We start from the raw sequence: 17,261 nt of genomic DNA, 5'->3' as shown, positions 1-17,261 counted from the left end.
ATTAATGTTGGAGGATCATATCTTTGTAATTGTCTGCCAAATATTTTGTAATAATCTCTTGAGTTTGTTTTTTCACTATTTGTTTCTATCATTAGAAGTATATCTTTTTGGTACTGACGTTTAACTCTCCTTATTATTTTTTGTGTTGTCTTCCTTTGTTTTGTGAGTTCCAAATATGATTTTTCTGTTTTTTCATTTTGATGCCTTAACCAGGCTTGGTGTCGACCCAACACTGCTTCATCACATTCATCGTTCCACCACTGGTGTTTTTTCCTTGGATTTATAGGGGCAACTTGTTCAGCTATTTGTTTCAATTTGGGAATTATTTCTTCCAGATCATCTGTTATTTTTATATCCCTGGTTTGTGCTTCATAATCCTCATTTTGTATCAGTTTATGAGGGTCATAGGTTCTCTTCTTCTTTTGGTGGGATTTTTTCTTTGCTAATGGGGTTAATTTAATTTTAATTTTTATCATGTAATGATCTGATCCGGTATCTGTCCCTCTCAGTACTTTCACATTGTAAATTTCCTTGTGGTAATTCTTATCCATGCAGACATGGTCCAGTTGCCATTCTCCTTTTTTCCAGTCTGGATGTTTCCAAGTTTTTAGTTTACTTGGTCTTCTCTTAAAATATGTCGACTTTGAGATCATGTCATGGTTTCTGCAAAATTCCACTTGTCTTATCCCATTTTTGTTTGTTCTTCTTTGTGCTGTCCATTTCCCTATTATGTCTCTATATCTCTTTTCCCTTCCTAGCTGGGCATTGAAGTCTCCAATTAAAATTTTGATGTGATTTTTATTAATGTTATTCGTCGTTTGATCTAAGAGCTCCCAAAATTTTTCTACCTCTTCTCTGTGTTCTTTTTTATTATTTTTATCATTTGTCGGGGCATGGGCATTTATTATTGTGTACATTTTATTTGCAGCTTTTAGAGTTAATGTTGAGAGCCTGGGAGATTGTGCTTTAAATTCTATTATGGACTCTATTATTTTCAGACTCACCACGAATCCTGTTCCAAATTGTGGACACTGTTTCATGACTCTTTTCCCTGGTATTCCCTTATAAATCCTATATCCTTGTGACTCTATCGGCTCCTGATCAGTATTTCTCATTTCTTGAAGTCCGGTTATGAGAATCCCCTTGCGATCCATTTCATCCGTCAGAATTTTGAGTTTGCCTGGTTGTATGAGGGAATTTATATTGTGTGTCGCAATGTAGTTTATTTGTCCTGTCTTGAGTTTTGGTCGTCTGTCCGTTTTGGGTATTTTCAGATGCTCCGACTCATCCAAGTTATCTTTCAGGTGACTGCTCACCGTATCCGAGTGCAGTCTTCCTTGGTTATTGCCAAGCGGTGGATTATTCCTTGAAAGATTTCCTTCCATGTTTGACTTTCAAAGGTAGTCAACCTTGTATGGAGCAAGCTCCGAGTTACAACTACGTTTGTTAGCCGTAGAGGTTGTTTAGTGTTTGGTCCGCGAGAGCTATTTTATTTCGCTCAAGTCCGCCGGTAAACCGGTGAGGACCCCCCTATCCGCCACCTGGGACGCGCCACGTCGGAGTATCACCTCTCCGCCTGCTACGACACCGTAGTAGGTTCGTGGTGTAATTTGGTTTATAATCATTAGATACAATTTTAGCTAGATTTAAATTAAATTTATCTATGTCTTTTGGTTTCATTTGTATTGTTGAATTTTTTGTATTAGTATATTCTGCAACCAGTTTTTTAACTGAATCAACCCACTTATATTTACTTTGAAGAGTAAATTGTTTCCACTTACATTTCTTTAATTTTCTGTTAAATCTTTCTACATCAGATGCCTTCTGTTGTGTATTAGTTGGGGGAATGATGAATATTGTTGCAGAAGAAGCTGAGCAGCACCATGGTGTAGTGGTTATGATACTAAACTGTTGCATGGAGGGTCATGAGTTCAAAACTCACCTGGACTGTACAATTTTAATTTCTATATTCAGTTCGAGTACATTCTACAAATATCCACAAATGTAAAGAATCTTTGTACTGGAATGTTCTGTAATTGTATATATAGCATATGTGTTCTAGCCAGAGGCAGGTTGCTCCGTGCTCTTGTACGTGTAAATGCTGAATAAACCATCGTTAAGTGAAGGTAGTGTTCGTCATTCATGTAATTACACCTTCTTCTACGTGACATTATTCTGGTGGAGGCGCCAGGTGTTGGGACTTATGATAGCGCACATTATCGACGACACAGTGACTCCTATCCAGCCACGACTAAGCCGCCCTTTACGTGGTGAGAAACCCGAGTCTGAGCCATATACAAAATATTGCCATCTATCGGAGACAGAATAAGAATAAGAAGAGGACATTACGATGACAGCAACTGTGTGCCACCACATGAGACATCCTTCCTGGTTCTCTGGTGACGATGGCAATGATCCAAACAACTGGCTGAAGGTATATGAGCATATTGCCAAATTTAACAAATGGGGTGACACCATGTATTTAGCTAACGTATTTTTTACTTGGAGGGCACTGCCAAGCAATGGTATGAGAACAACGAGGAGAAGTTCACAAGCTGGGAAGTATTATTGGTGGAACTGCGCAAATATTTCGGTGACACACAACAGAAGTGCAAGGCTGAAGGCAAATTAAAGTGCGGGGGACAGCTTCAGAAGAAGCTTCAGCATTCTACATTCAAGACATCTTCGAGATGTGTAAAACAGTGGACCCTAGAATCAAGGAGGAAGATAAGGTTGCACATGTCATGAAGTGTGTTGCTGAGGACTTGTATCAAGCCCTACTCCTGAAGGAGGTTTCGACAGCGGACGACTTCATAAAATGGTGCCAGTATATCGAGACAATGCATAAAAAAAAATTACACGCAAGAAGTTTGAACGGCTTCTAAACGTTGTATCGATGTCTGTGATGGGGGAAGAAACTGATTTCACGAGTGTTCTTTGTCAGATAGTAAGAGAGGAAGTTAAGAAGGCATTTGGATTCCATGGCGAGCAAAAAACCGAGAACTTCAAGAGGTCATAAGGGAGGAAGTGGAACAGACATTGAACCCAATCTCTCGTCCTTCATTTACATTTGAATCGGCGAAAAAGTCGAGACCCAGGCAGAGTTACGTTCCTAAAATACCACACGAGGAACCTGTTTGGGCACCAAGGAAGACTGATGTCTGGAGGACCCAGGATAAGCATCCATTATGTTTCCACTGTGGATGACGAGGACATGTGGTGCGCTATTGACGAGAAAGGTGGGGGATATTTGATACCGCCCGTGCCGGAAGACAGCAGACTGGTCTTAGCCGACGCCAACTCCAGAACGACGAAGATGAACGAGAAGATGTGTGTGCACGACGACATAGGTCATCATCGCCGCAAACTAGCCGTTGGAGAGGACACTCTCCCACACGCCGATCAAGGTCTCCATCGCCGTTTAGAAGCTCCAGCCGATCACATAGCCACCACAACCTGGAAAACTAAAGGGTGCGACCTTCCTTGGAGGTGAGGCCGCCGAAAAAAGTCCTCCGCCGTCGATCACTACAAAAATGTCAGGAAACTACGTCGATATCCTCATGGATGGCCGACCAGCCAAGGTCTTGTGGACTCTGGAACATCATATTCAGTCATTTCAGAGAAGTACCGTCGACAGTTGCAGAAAACCCTTTTCGTCGACAGCAAAACATCTCTGCTGAAGGTGGCTAATGGGAAATATGTAAAACCTACAGGAAGATGTGTCATTCGTGTGGGTATAAGGGGCCATACACCCATAGACAGCCCTTAGAATTCATTATCTTACAAGAGTTTAGTCATGATGTCATTCTCGGATGGGACTTTATGAAAGCTTTTCAGGCAATTATAGATTGTTATCGCTCGAAGATTATGCTAGACAAGATGAGATAATGCGGACAGGAAGATGCGCATCAATGTATGTGGAGACTATGTGTGCTGGATGAAGTGATCATTCCTGCAGTCAGCGCTGGAAAGGTAACTGTCACGTGTCATGCCATGCATCAACCCGTGGACCTTGTAGTGGAATTTAAGAGAAGCATTATACTGAAAAATAGCTTGGTCATCCCAGACTCAGTCGTTTCGTTTAAGAACGGTTTCGGTGAATTGTGGATAGTTAACTGTCGCCAAGAGCCGCATATCCTTCCAAGACACCTGTGTGTAGCAAACGCTGAGCCATTAATTGAAGAACAGCTGAGTGTCATAAAAACCTCTCATGCCGAGTCTGTGGCGTTTTTAAGTGTCTCCAGCAAGGTGGACTGAAACTTAATCCAAGAAAATGTCTCTTTGAAGCAATAATACTTGGAAGCAAGAATACTTGGACACCTTGTGTCAAACGAAGGTGTGCGGCCAGAGCCAGAAAAGGTTAGATCTGCAACGGAATTTCCTATTCCTAAAAGTATTAGAGATGTGAGAAGCTTCCTCAGACTATGATCTTCTTACCGTCGTTTTATCAAAGACTTCTGTATCAAAGCCAGGCCATTCCAAGGGCTGTTAAAAGCCTATGCTAAATTTATCTGGGGTGTTGCTCAACAAGATTCTTTCGATGTGCTGTGAAAAGCTCTGACGACCATGACTGACCCTGTACTTAGTCTGTATGATGAGCACTTTGTTAGTTGACAGGTCTTATAGGATCCAACAGGACGACTCGCCAGGTGGTCACTATGTCTTCAAGAGTATGACATTACCATAGTGTACAAAAGTGGAAGAAAACACCAAGATGCCGACTATCTCTCAAGAAACACTGTGCAAGACCATCAAGACAATGATGAAGATAGTGACTGTCTCGCTCCACTCCAGGATCTCTCTGCTGACCAGGAGAAGGACGCCAAGATATCTCAAATTATGCTTGCCTTAAATCGGTCAGAGGATGTGAAAGGACAGTTTAAGGTAGTTAATGGATTACTTTGCAACAAAAACTTTGATCCGTTTGGGAAGAGGTGGCTACCAGTGATTCCTAAACACATGCGCCTAGAAGTTCTATAGAAATTCCATGAGACACATGAGGCCAGACATTTAGCATTTATTAAGATATACGATAGAATCCACAAGAGATTTTTCTGGCCAAGTTTTTTTAGGAGTGTCCGTCACTATGTGCTGTGCTGTCGAGAGTGCCAGAGGAGAAAATCAGTTCCTCAGAAACCACCTGGCCGCCTCGTACCAATTCCACAAACCGAAACGCCTTTCCAGCGTGTTGGGATTGACCTCCTCGAACGATTTCCAACGTCTGCTAGTGACAATAGATGGATTATTGTTCGCACTTATTATCTGACACGCTGTGCCATTACAAAAGCCGTGAAAACAGCCAAAGCATCCAAGGTAGCCAAATTAATCGTGGAAATCATTGTATTAAAACACGGTGCTCCAAAGTCGTTACTTACGGATCGAGAGAAAGTTTTTCAATCTAATCTTTTGACAGAGACAAACCGTCGGTGCAATATTACTCATAAAATGACGACCGCCTATCATCCGCAAACTAACGGGCTTACTGGACGCCTTAATAAGAGCTTGGCCGACATACTATCAATGTTCGTCAATGTTGAGCAGAGCAACTGAGATGAGGTGCAACCTTTCGTGACAGTTGCCTACGACACCACCAAACACGTCACCACAGGATATACACCATTTTTCCTGGTGCATGGGCGTGATGCGACTACGACGATGGACACTGTGTTTTCGTTACATCCTGATGACGTGGACGACGACTACATCGGCCAGGTGCTAACCAGAGCTGAGGAAGCTCGGCAGTTTGCTCGACTCCGCACGCTGCAGGCTCAAGAAAACGATCGCCGAAGGTATGACGCGAGCCACCGCCCTGTTGTCTACCAGCCTGGTGCTGTTCAGAAGGTTGGTCTCTCTGAGAAACTCCTCGATCACTACTTTGGACCTTATAAGGTTGTAAAACAGTTGTCTGATGTTACTTATGAAGTTGAAGGTTTCGACCCCAACACAGGACGTTGAAAGATCGGAGATACAGTCCACGTCCTTCGAATGGAGCCCTCTAAGGATCCTGCAACCCAGGGTAAATTCGAAGCTCCAGCGACAGGCAACAAGCGGAAAGATGACGAAGAGTGTAGCGGCAAGGAAGTTCTAAGAATATCACCGCCAGGGCGAGAACCAGTGATCGAGAGTCGGAGTATGCAGGACCGAATTCTCGTTCCCGGACTAGGAGGGCGCATCACTGAGACTCTGTTCTCTTAAGGAAGGAGCGATATCGTAAAATAAGCTGAGTAGCGCAGGTGTGGTGGTTATGATACTAGACTCTTGCACTGAGGGTCGTGAGTTCAAAATTCACTTGAACTGTAAAATTTTAATTTCTGTATTCGGTTCGAGCACATTCTAGAAGTATCCACAAATGTCAAGAATCATTGTACTGGACTATTCTGTAAATGTATATATAGCGTATGTGTTCTGGCTGGAGGCATTTCTCTCTGCGCTCTTGTATGTGCAAGTGCTGAACAAACCTTCGTCAACTGAAGTTAGTGCTCGTCATTTATCTAATTATACTTTGTTCTATGTGACATTATTATATTTTTTCATAACTTCTTGAAAATATTTGATGTAAAATTCCTTTAATTTTCTGTTTGGAGTTTTCTCATATCTCTTACAACTAAACTTTTTTGAAGTGTTTCTGTAACTTTTTTGCCTGTTTTAGCTCTAAGTGGAATACCCCAGGCAAACTTGAAAAAACACCAATTACAGTTAGTAAATATTTATAACCTTCATAATTTTTTGCAGTTACTCTGTTTTTCCAAAAACGTGGCTGCTAATCTCCTGCCATAAATTATCTACATAAAAAATAATGTTTCTCTGTTTTGCATTGTTTTCTGAAATTCATTATGAAACTTCTTCATGAATGTTCATAGTTATCAGATTATCGCCCTGATCAACAAATATTTTGTAACAAATTTACTCGTAAAAATTGTGCAAAGTATATTATCCTCTTTCTTCTGTTTTTCTTTATTACCCCATGAGGAATGTGGGTTTCAGTAAATTCTTTACATTTGAACTGTTTCAGTGAATTTTTTACATATCCACCACCACATATGTTTCTCCATTTATAGACATTAAATTTCACGAAGTCAAATTATTTTATATCTAAAGTAACGGTTTCTATTGAACCTTTTAATCTAATAGAAAATTAATTTCTGCACTATTTTTATTGATAGGATGGCAATTTCATAAAGATTATCAAAGACACTTATTGAGATAGCAAAACCATTGAATGATTGGTCTTTATTCACATTTTAGCTAGTAACAACGAGATTTTTAAGAATAAAAGTATACTCAGAATTATGTAGTTTTTGTTCATTTCCTGTTGTGAATATAAATTCAATCACTTGTTTATTCTAAACCTTTCCATCTGATGTGAGTGTTTGAAGTTGAGCTAAATCTGCCTTTCTGTGATAGTCTGAGAAACTATCTCTGTTTCCTTTTTTTGTGTGATTCTTTTTTGGTAGCAGAATTACTGAATTGTGTTTGAATGCTTGCATATTCATTCTTTGTGGTAAGAGTTTCTAATTCTTTTTCTAGATATTTTTGTGACAGCATCATAAACACTAATAGAGTCTCTTATATCAGCCAAGCTATGAAAACCAACATAACTCCTACCAACTCTAAAAAGCTTACACAATTCCTTAACCAATCCTGTATTAAATTGCATAAAAATCTCTTGGTGTACATGCCGCATCAATTCAGGATAAAACTCCAAGCTTTTGACCACTACCTCCTGACGACGACCATGGAGGTAGTGGTCGAAAGCTTGGAGTTTTATCCTGAATTGACGCGGCATGTACACCAAGAGATTTTTATTCAAGAAATACATCCCGAAAGACTTTGTAGCTGTATTAAATTGTTTGATCATCCCTTCTATTTTTGGACCTAGTAAGGACTGCAGATCTTCAGTTTTTGATCGAAACACCTCGATTTTTATCTTTAAGAACGGTATACAGTCTTAGGGCTTTGCCTTATTTCTTCCAATTAATTACAATTTGCTTTAATACTTGTCAATAATGATTTTGTTGTTGGTAAATTGTTTCCAGTACCAAGGGCAACTCTTCCTTAGTTTTTGGTTCTAATAATAGAAGATCATTGATAAGCAAAGTCAGCCTTATTGCTATTAATTCCCTTGATGTTTTTGCAGTGCTTTGTCCATTTATTTTATTTCCAAACATGCTCATTTATTAGATTCGAAATATTATTAAACTTATTTGTCTGACACTAGTTTTAACAGAATTAAACATAAATGACCACATATCTGCATTGTAATATTCTAATATAGCTAATTTTGTACAGATACTTAACTAATTTTTTGGTAAACATAAGTAAATATTTCTTTTATTTCTTAATTCTTTTATGTTTTTATATTGGTTAACATTTTATTCTCACTGATTCTATATTATAAATTTTCCTGTATAATTACAAATGTTTTAAATCTAGATTGTATGCTTGAAATTTTACGATTTTTCCTGTATATCTTGGTATCTCTTTTATATTATAAATTTATCCATACAATTAAAAACAATTTAAATCTAAATTTTTGCCTGAAATTTTACGATTTTTCCTGGAATTATTATGTGCATATTTTGACACTTTTGTCACCACTTAAAAATATTATAAATTTCAAAATTATAGAAAAGGTGGAAAAATTAAAATAATGATTAAAAAATGATAAAAATAGTCGAAAGTGCAGAGAACACTTTCGAAAAATATGATGAAAAACGTCGATTTTATTCATGTGCATTTTTTTTAGTTTATTTGCTTATAAAATCTAACTGTTAGTTTGCTGTCTTTTGTCGATTACCAGAGTAGTGATCTAGAAACCCCAAATACATTATACTCCCGTTTGGTGCAGCACACACAAAATGTTTATGTTTGTGTGTATTACCACTGCTGATGTCTCCTGAAACAGGCCACTGAACTTGCCATCCAGTGCAGGACAGCACATGTGTAGACATCTGTCAGCACTTGGCCAGTGGACAGGTATAGGGTGAGGCATTATTTTTTAGAACAAATAAAACCTACACAGTGGTAATGGCTCAAATATTAAAAGTTTCGTATTTATGATAATCTCCATGTGTTTTTGGGTAATGATCTTGAAAGTGTGTAGTTTGATGAGCTTGGAAAATAGTTGAAATCCTTATTGCTTACCTACATGAGATGAGTTTGGGTGACATAGTGTGGCATGGGACATTACTGATGGTGAACATTGCGATGCTTGCTGAAGAGACCATCCTGCAATTTTCTCTAAATAAAGATGCAATTATTCCTGTCATGGCCCAGCAGTTTAAGCATGAAATATGAGAATAGCACTAGTACACTTAAGCTTAGAGCAAATCAGTTCTTTGAGTTTTAGACAGTAGGTAAGTGGGGTGTAGGAAAACGTATAAACTGTGACATCAGAGGGGTGAGGGAATGTTTTTAACAAGTGACATCAAGGGAAAATTCAGTGACCATACTGTAACACCATTTTTGGTTTGTGAACTTAATTCAATGTGAACATAATTCAATATATAAAGGGAGATGAAAGTTTTATTGTCATGGGGGATTGGAATGCAGTTTTAGTGCAAGGAATAGAAACAAGATTACAGGAGAATATGGGCTTGACAGTAGGAATGAGAGAGGTGAAAGACTAATAGAGTTCGGCAATAAATTTCAGAATGTAACAGAGAGTACTCTGTTCAAGAGCCACAAGAGTGGTGGATATACTTGGAAAAGACCCAGAGACATGAGAAGGCTTCATCTAGATTTCATCATGGTCAGAGATTCCAAAATCAGCTGTTGGATTGTAGGGCTTATTCAGGAGCATATATAAATTTTTTAAATCATGAAATTTTCGTTTTGAAATTTCTCCTAAGTTTTCTGAGTGTTGCAGATTCTATGGTTGTGTTGTTTTTGTCTCATAATGTTTTCATGTTGATTGTTGTATTATGGGTTTCTTTTTTTACTCGTTCTCTAGTTAACCCAATGTTGACACTGGGTTTTCTCTCCTTTTTTCCCTTGTCAATACACTTTCTGCTTCTATAATTAGATTCTATGTAATCCTAATCTGTTTCTGAATTTATGTTGTATTTTAACCCCTTTCCCAATAGCTGTCTTCCATTACTGTTTATTTGTGCATCTGTAAGGTTAACTAATGTTGGTTAGAATTTGTCTGTGTGTTTTTGTTGGTTGAGTTTAATGTGTTGTAACTGGAGTTTTTTGAGATTACTAACCTTTCTTCTGTGGGCCTAGAGTGTATAAGACACAAAAGTAATGAGAATAGAAGACTTAAAACTAATTAGAATAAACAATAAAGAACACTTTCTATCCATGCAAGACTATTACCACATACAAAAAACCAAAGCATAAAGGAAAACTGTTGAATGATCAAGTATACATAAGAAACACCTTACTGTTTATGTGAATAGATAAAAATTCAGTGAAATATCTACAGCTAGTGACAGAAGAATAATAGTGCTCCACAGCAACTAACGCAAAGAACTTGAAAATTGGGAAGAAATAAGTTCATAGCTTGAAAATTAGCTTATGTTTCGTAAACAACCTCTATCATGTGACCAAGATACCAACTAAAAACTCAAATAGGTGAAAGTAATCACTTACGTATGTAAAAAATATGACATGAACTGCTTTAAAATCTATAAATTTCGCATATCAATAAAAAAAGATACCATTCTAGGTTCCACTGAAGATGCCTTAAAGTAAAAGGCGAAACGCGTCTGGAACAAAGGACATACAGTGTAGCAAGAAAAAGTAATGTTTTTATGTACAAAGTGAATATTTATGTGATTGCTGCTGATGATGGCCATGCAAACAAACTTGTTTAAGAGAATCATCTGAAAGAATCAGTGTGGGAGGAATGATGATATGCATTTGAAGTTCTCTGAGGATGTGAATACTGCGACAAGGAATACTAGAGTAGGTAGTTCAGTTGATGAGGAATGGACATTTTTAAAAAGGACAATCACAGATGTTGGACAGACAAAAAAAGGCACAAGGAAGGTGACTCTGAAGAAACCAAGGGTAACAGATGGTACACTTCAACTGATCGACAAAAATGTTCAGGGAATACTGGAATATAGCACTATAAATCTATTAGAAATGGCTGCTGGGAAAACGAGACCCTATCGAAAATGGAATGATTGTCGGGAGGATGGACTCAGCATGTAGAAAAGTCAAAACAGCCTTCAGTGAAATTAAAAGCAAGGGTAGTAATAATAAGAGTGCAATCGGAATTCCACTGGTAAGCATAGGAGAGAGAGTGGATAGCTGTAATGAGTGTGTTGAAGGCTTATGTGAGGGGGAGGACTTGTCTGATAACATTGTAGTCGATACGGATGGCATAGGGGGTCCAAATTAGAGGCAGAATTTAAAAGAGTTCTGGAAGAGTTGAGATTCAGTAAGTCAGAAGGGGTAGATAACATTCTATCGGAATTTCTAAAATCATTGGAGAAGTGGCAACCAAGCGACGACTCAAGTTGGTGTGTAAAATCTATGAGACTGGCGTTGTACCATCATACTTTTGCAAAATATCATCCACACAATGCCGAAAATAGCGAGGGTACATAAGTACGAAAACTATAGCATTATCTGTTTAACAGTTCATGAATCCGAGCTACTGGGAAAAATAACATACAGGAGACTGGAAAAGAAAATTGAGGATCCGCTAAATGACTATCATTATGGCTTTAGGAAAGTTAAGGCAGCAGAGAGGCAATTCTCGGGTTGCACTTGATAATGGAAGCAAGACTGAAGAAAATCAAGACATGCTCATAGCATTCTTCGATCTAAAAATTCTTTCGAGAATTTAAAATTGTGCAATATGTCCGAAATTCTGAGAAAAATAGGAGTAAGCTATAAAGAAAGAAGGGTAATACGCAATTTGTACAAGAACCAAGAGGGATGGGATAGCAATACGCACATACATTGATGACGGTAATATCCCGTACACTGTGTTTAAAAGGGGAGTGCATTGGTGGAGCTGTCAGTTGTACTCAGGTGATTCATGTGAAAAGGTTTCCGATGTGGTTATGGCCGCACGACGGGAATTAACAGACTTTGAACGTGGAGTAGTAGTTGGGGCTAGATGCATGGGTCATTCCAGTTCTGAAGCCGTTAGGGAATACAGTACTCTGAGCTCCAAAGTCTCAAGAGCGTGCTGAGAATACCAAATTTCAACTCGGGCAACACAATGGCCAACGGCCTTCACTTAGTGACCGAGAGAAGTGAGGTTTGGGTAGAGTTGTCAGTACAAACACGCAGAAATCAATGTGAAATTTACGACGAATGTATCCGTTAGGAGAGTGCTGCGAAATTTGGTGTTAAAGGACTACGTTAACAGACGATCGACATCAGTGCTTTTGCTAAAAGCACGACATCGCGTCCAGCGCCTCTGATGGGCTCGTGAACATATGAGTTGGACCTTAGATGGCTGGAAAACAGTGACCTGGTCTGATGAGTCCCGATTTCAGTTGCTAAGAGCGCGTGGCAGTGTTAGAGTGTGGTGGAGACCTAACGAAGCCATGGACCGAAAATGTGAATGAGCCACTGTGAAAGCTGGTGATGACTCCAGAGTGGTATGGGCTATGTTTACATGGAATGGACTGGGTCCCCTGGTCCAACTGAACCGATCGATGACTGGAAGTGATTACGTTTGGCTACTTGAAAAACATTTGAAGCCATTCATGGGATTCACGTTCCCGAACAATGGTGGAATTTTTGTAGATGGCAATGCACCATGTCACTAGGCCATAACTGTTCCTGATTAGGTTGAAAACACTCTGGACAGTTCGAAATTGGAAATTTGTGTTAAGGTCTTATGGGACAAAACTGCTGAGGTCCCTAAGCCTACATACTACTCAATCTAACTTAAACTAACTTACACTATGGACAACACACACACCCATGCCCAAGGGAGGGCTTGAACCTCCGATGGGTGGAGCCGCACAGACCATGACAAGGCGCCCTAGAACAAGTGGCTACCCTGCGTGGCTGGATATTTCGAGTGAATTATTTGGTCACCCAGATCTCCTGACATGAACTCCATCGAACATTTATTAGACATAATCAAGAGGTAATTTTGTGCACAAAATCCTGCACCGGCACCACTTTTGCAATTATGGACGCTATAGAGGCAGTATGGTCGATATTTCTGCAGAAGGCTTTCAAATACTTATTGATTACATGCCACAACGAATGCTGCACTACACTAGGCAAAAGGAGGTCCGACACAATATTAGGACTTATTCCATGACTTTTGTCATCTCGGTATGAATAATGGCACATTGGGTAGGATCTTAACTTAAAATACACGAAATCAGACTGCCTTATTGGGATTGTGATGTCATATCTCTATATCTACCATAATGGATTGCTATCTTGGATTCTGATGTCATAGGCCTGGTGAACTCTGTTAAACATGCAGGCTTGCACTATATTCCCAGTTCAGCCATCTTGTATCCTACATAGAACAGGTAACCTGCCAACCATCCATACTGGTCTTTTATGCAGAAGTCCACCAATAGGACTCCTGTCCAGCTTTCTTTTTTTTTTAATTTTCCGCCATTCCACACTAGATTCTGACTGTGACATCAGAGGAGTGGGGAAAACGCTATATATCTTTTTCAAAAGTAGCTCCAAATTTAGATTCTCTTTCATTTTATATGTCTATTTTGAATTTCCTAACAAATTTTGAATTTCCTTTCATTTAATGCATAAAGCAGTAAGCCTGTGTCAGAGTGGCTGTATGGGGAAATCTGGCGATGTAGCATGACGTCTTAGGGAAAAGTGGGGAAGGGAAGAGAGAAATCTGGTGACAGTGTAGCCTAGTCTCACACTGGTGCAGCCCCACTAAGTAACATAATGTGATAGGCTATTTATTTTTAAATAATGCAGTACCAAAATGTCACAAATTGCAAAATCCGTTCATACACTTTGCCGTATCAGCTCAGAGTAATTGTTATTTTCTGTGTCTGTTCACAAACATATACTTCACAATGAAGCAGGTCGGATAACGATACTTTGTAAAGGTGTAGTGGGCAGTAAATATTGATGTAATAAATGTCATATGTGTATTGCATTATCTCTTCTAGGCAGTCAGAAGTAGCTGAGGAGAGACAAGGTAATTATGGTAATGCCAACAGCCTGAGGAGTATGAAGCTATCTCAGACATGTTACACAGCTTTTCCACTGGTTCTTTTAAATATAGGAGCCATCCCTAATTCAGTTGCCCACGAATGTTTTTTCCTTAATATAGCTGTGAACTGTGACGTATATGACTAAATTAAGGCCTTTTTTCTTTGTAACAATTAAATATCTTTCTCGAATTCTTGGGCTCTCTGTGTTGGAAGTACAGGATTCAGAATTCTATGTTGGTATTCTGGTTAAAATTTATATGCTGTACATAACCACACTCAATGAGTGTTAGGAAGGTTGCTTCGATATTCCTCAGCAATCTCATTTCCAGTGCTTTCAAATGTAATGACTTGTGTGTCTCTAAAACTCTCACTATCGACTCGATGACTTCCATTTCTAACCTCTCTTCATCACTGAGAAGTTTATTGCTAACTATTTCCTATGCTTTTTATTAACATTGTAAGTTGCTTCTAATACAGCAATTTATTCATTTTCTTGCAGGTATTAGACCGATATGTGATGTCAGAGGTCTTGCTTGTCTTGCGCCATATGCTAAGAACCTGGAACATCTGACTCACAAAAATGGTAAACCAGTCAGCTGCAAATGTGTTAATCCTTGTGAGACAGTTCATTACACAGTGTCAAAAATAAGCGAATTAGCAATGTAAGTAATCAATTTCTTAGGAATTCGTTCCTATTTTTGTTGTACCATTTTAATAACATTATTTGTAACTTACAGTCAATTTGTATTGGAATCAGGTGGGACATAAACTTGTATTTCAATATCACAGAATATCTGAGGAATGATGAAAAAATACATTCAGGTTTGTAGATTTGTTTGTCTTTCAGCAAGTAACACTTTCAAATAGATTCTACTGGGAAATGATTTAGGATATTTGCGAACGTTTGTGCAAGTTTTGGAACAATAATCCAATTTCAAGTTAAGAGTAATTATGTGACATAAAAATTGCCAGGTAGAATAATTTTCAATGTTAAAATCGATTGTCATTGTCTTGAGTGTGTAAAATTTACAGTTCTTGCAAACTTTATTTCAAAATGACAGAGAATATTTGAAACTAAAACACATGTCTAAGTGCATTCCTGTATGAGTATATGAACAGTTCAAGGTAGATTAAGGTATCTATCTTTTTGTTACTGCTGGTAATAATGTGTTCTCAGATTCCTCAGCACACACGAATTTTCGATGTGATGTTAGTAACATAGCTGTACCACACCAAGCACAATGCAAAGTATCATATAGGTACACCAGTCAAAGATGGCGGAACTAGCTTAACAGTCTTACGTAAAAGATCGCAAGGTATTCGGAAATTGGAGGGAAATACAAAAATTGGTGTGAAATTAAAAACTGCCCAGTTGGGCTAGAGCGTTTTCTCCCCAGTCCGATGACACTGTAGAGCAATTGCATTAAGTATAAAATGGTGGAAAATTAAAAAATCCAAGATTGTGGACCTAGCCCAATTGTCCTAAGTATAAAATCTAAGATGGCGGACCTGGAGATATGAGCACAGCCCTATGGCACCACAACCCAAAATGTAGATCCAAGATGGCGAATCTGAAGATATCAGTGAAGTTTTGAGACCACCTACGTCAATGTCATGAGCGTGGTTGCCACATCATTTAAGTCAGAGATGGTAGACCAAGAGATATTAACACTTGCTGCACAGTTGCCAGATTTCTTGCAGTCTAAGTTTAAAATTAATGATGGGCACTCGGTTTTCCCTGGCATCATAGTGGATTTATGGCACTTGTGTTAAGTTTGAAATGGTTGAAAACCAAATAGCCTAGTTTAAAATGACGTCGAAACAATTTAACCCACCCCTCTGATGTCGCAGTTGACTGACATAGCTTACATGAATAAACAGTTCCCCCACTACCACCCTATATGCCAATTGTGAGAGCTCACTTGCCCTAAGTTTATACACTTATGGTAGGATAGGCTGGGGCAACTGTGTCTCTATTTAAGTAAAATGCGGGTATTCCTTCCATGTCTAGCATATCTCGCAAAGATCACGTACAGTTTGAGTAATTTATTGGTGTAGTCAGGCTGCATACAAGAGATTGTGTTTAATGACTGCTGCCAGTAAGAAACAAAGATACCGATGTTCTATTGACTGGGATGCGGCTTTACTCCTGAATTTTTAAAGGAGAGAAAAGATTCTTCTTAGGGATTCTGCTTGGCGAGGTGCTAGATAGATGATTTGTATTGTTAACAGACGCCATTAGAGCCATTTGGTGTTGTGAACCTGTTGTCCGAATTGTGGACAAGATTTAGTATTAACATTACAACCAGTAGCAGGAAAAGTGTTTCTGAACTATGAGAATAAAACACATATATGTCAAATGGCAATTTCTATGTATTATCCTTCAAACTTCATGATTCTGTGTTGTGCTGTTAGCGGTTTGTAGATTGAAAGAATCAGTGGAAAGTGAACTTGTGGGATGAACCTTCAATTCCGAATTACCCCTGTTTCAGGATATTCTTGCATTAACTTTAACATACAATACAACAGCTAAACTCCTTTAGCCACTGATAGTACCACTCTTGCACACTGTGTGGATTTCCTTCCATTTGTAAGCTTGTAAAGAGATTCCAAGAGTAACATGTACTAAGCTAAAGAAGTGATTTGTACTATGAGCTATTGTTACAGCTTGGTAGGAATTCACCTTCCGCCGACTGCATTCAGAGAGAGTATGTAGAATAATAGTTATAATAGTTAGCATAATTGGTCACATTCAGTCTTGTTATCAAAGAGCAATAACTTCTATTAGAAATTAATCATAACTAAATCATCCTGTGCTTTCTTAGTTAATAAAATTTTAATAGTTAGTTCAACACTGCTTAGTTCTCTCTGAATTTTCTGTTCAGTGATTCTAAGAATGCTCGCTAAGTTCATGCAGGCTGCAGTGTTGTCACTGCTGTCGATGAAGCTGAGCCACCTCGCAACTTCTTCATGCGTGCAGCTGGCCACGCCAAGTCTGCCAGGTGCTGTCAGGCGATAAGTGTGGGAAGTGCATGGCCATCACACCTGAACACTGTCGAACTATACATGTTTTTCTTACACATTCATAATTTAGTGATATCTCGTTTTGTATTTTTGATTCACTTCTGTAAC

At 38.7% G+C, this 17,261-nt stretch overlaps 1 protein-coding gene across 1 annotated transcript in view; it reads left to right on the top strand.

The window, feature by feature from the left end:
* The window catches only part of LOC126474572 (sodium channel protein Nach-like), a 105,393-nt gene that overhangs the window by 60,785 nt on the left and 27,347 nt on the right, over positions 1 to 17,261 (top strand). The window contains exon 7 of the mRNA XM_050102049.1: positions 14,629 to 14,791. Within this exon, the coding sequence (XP_049958006.1) occupies positions 14,629 to 14,791 (163 nt within the window). The remainder of the gene's footprint in view (positions 1 to 14,628; positions 14,792 to 17,261) is intronic.

Source organism: Schistocerca serialis, chromosome 4 (genome assembly GCF_023864345.2).
Source record: "Schistocerca serialis cubense isolate TAMUIC-IGC-003099 chromosome 4, iqSchSeri2.2, whole genome shotgun sequence".
Taxonomy (NCBI): Eukaryota; Metazoa; Arthropoda; class Insecta; order Orthoptera; family Acrididae; genus Schistocerca; species Schistocerca serialis.
The sequence above is the reverse complement of the archived record's forward strand: the minus strand, read 5'-3'. Positions and strand labels throughout refer to the sequence as shown.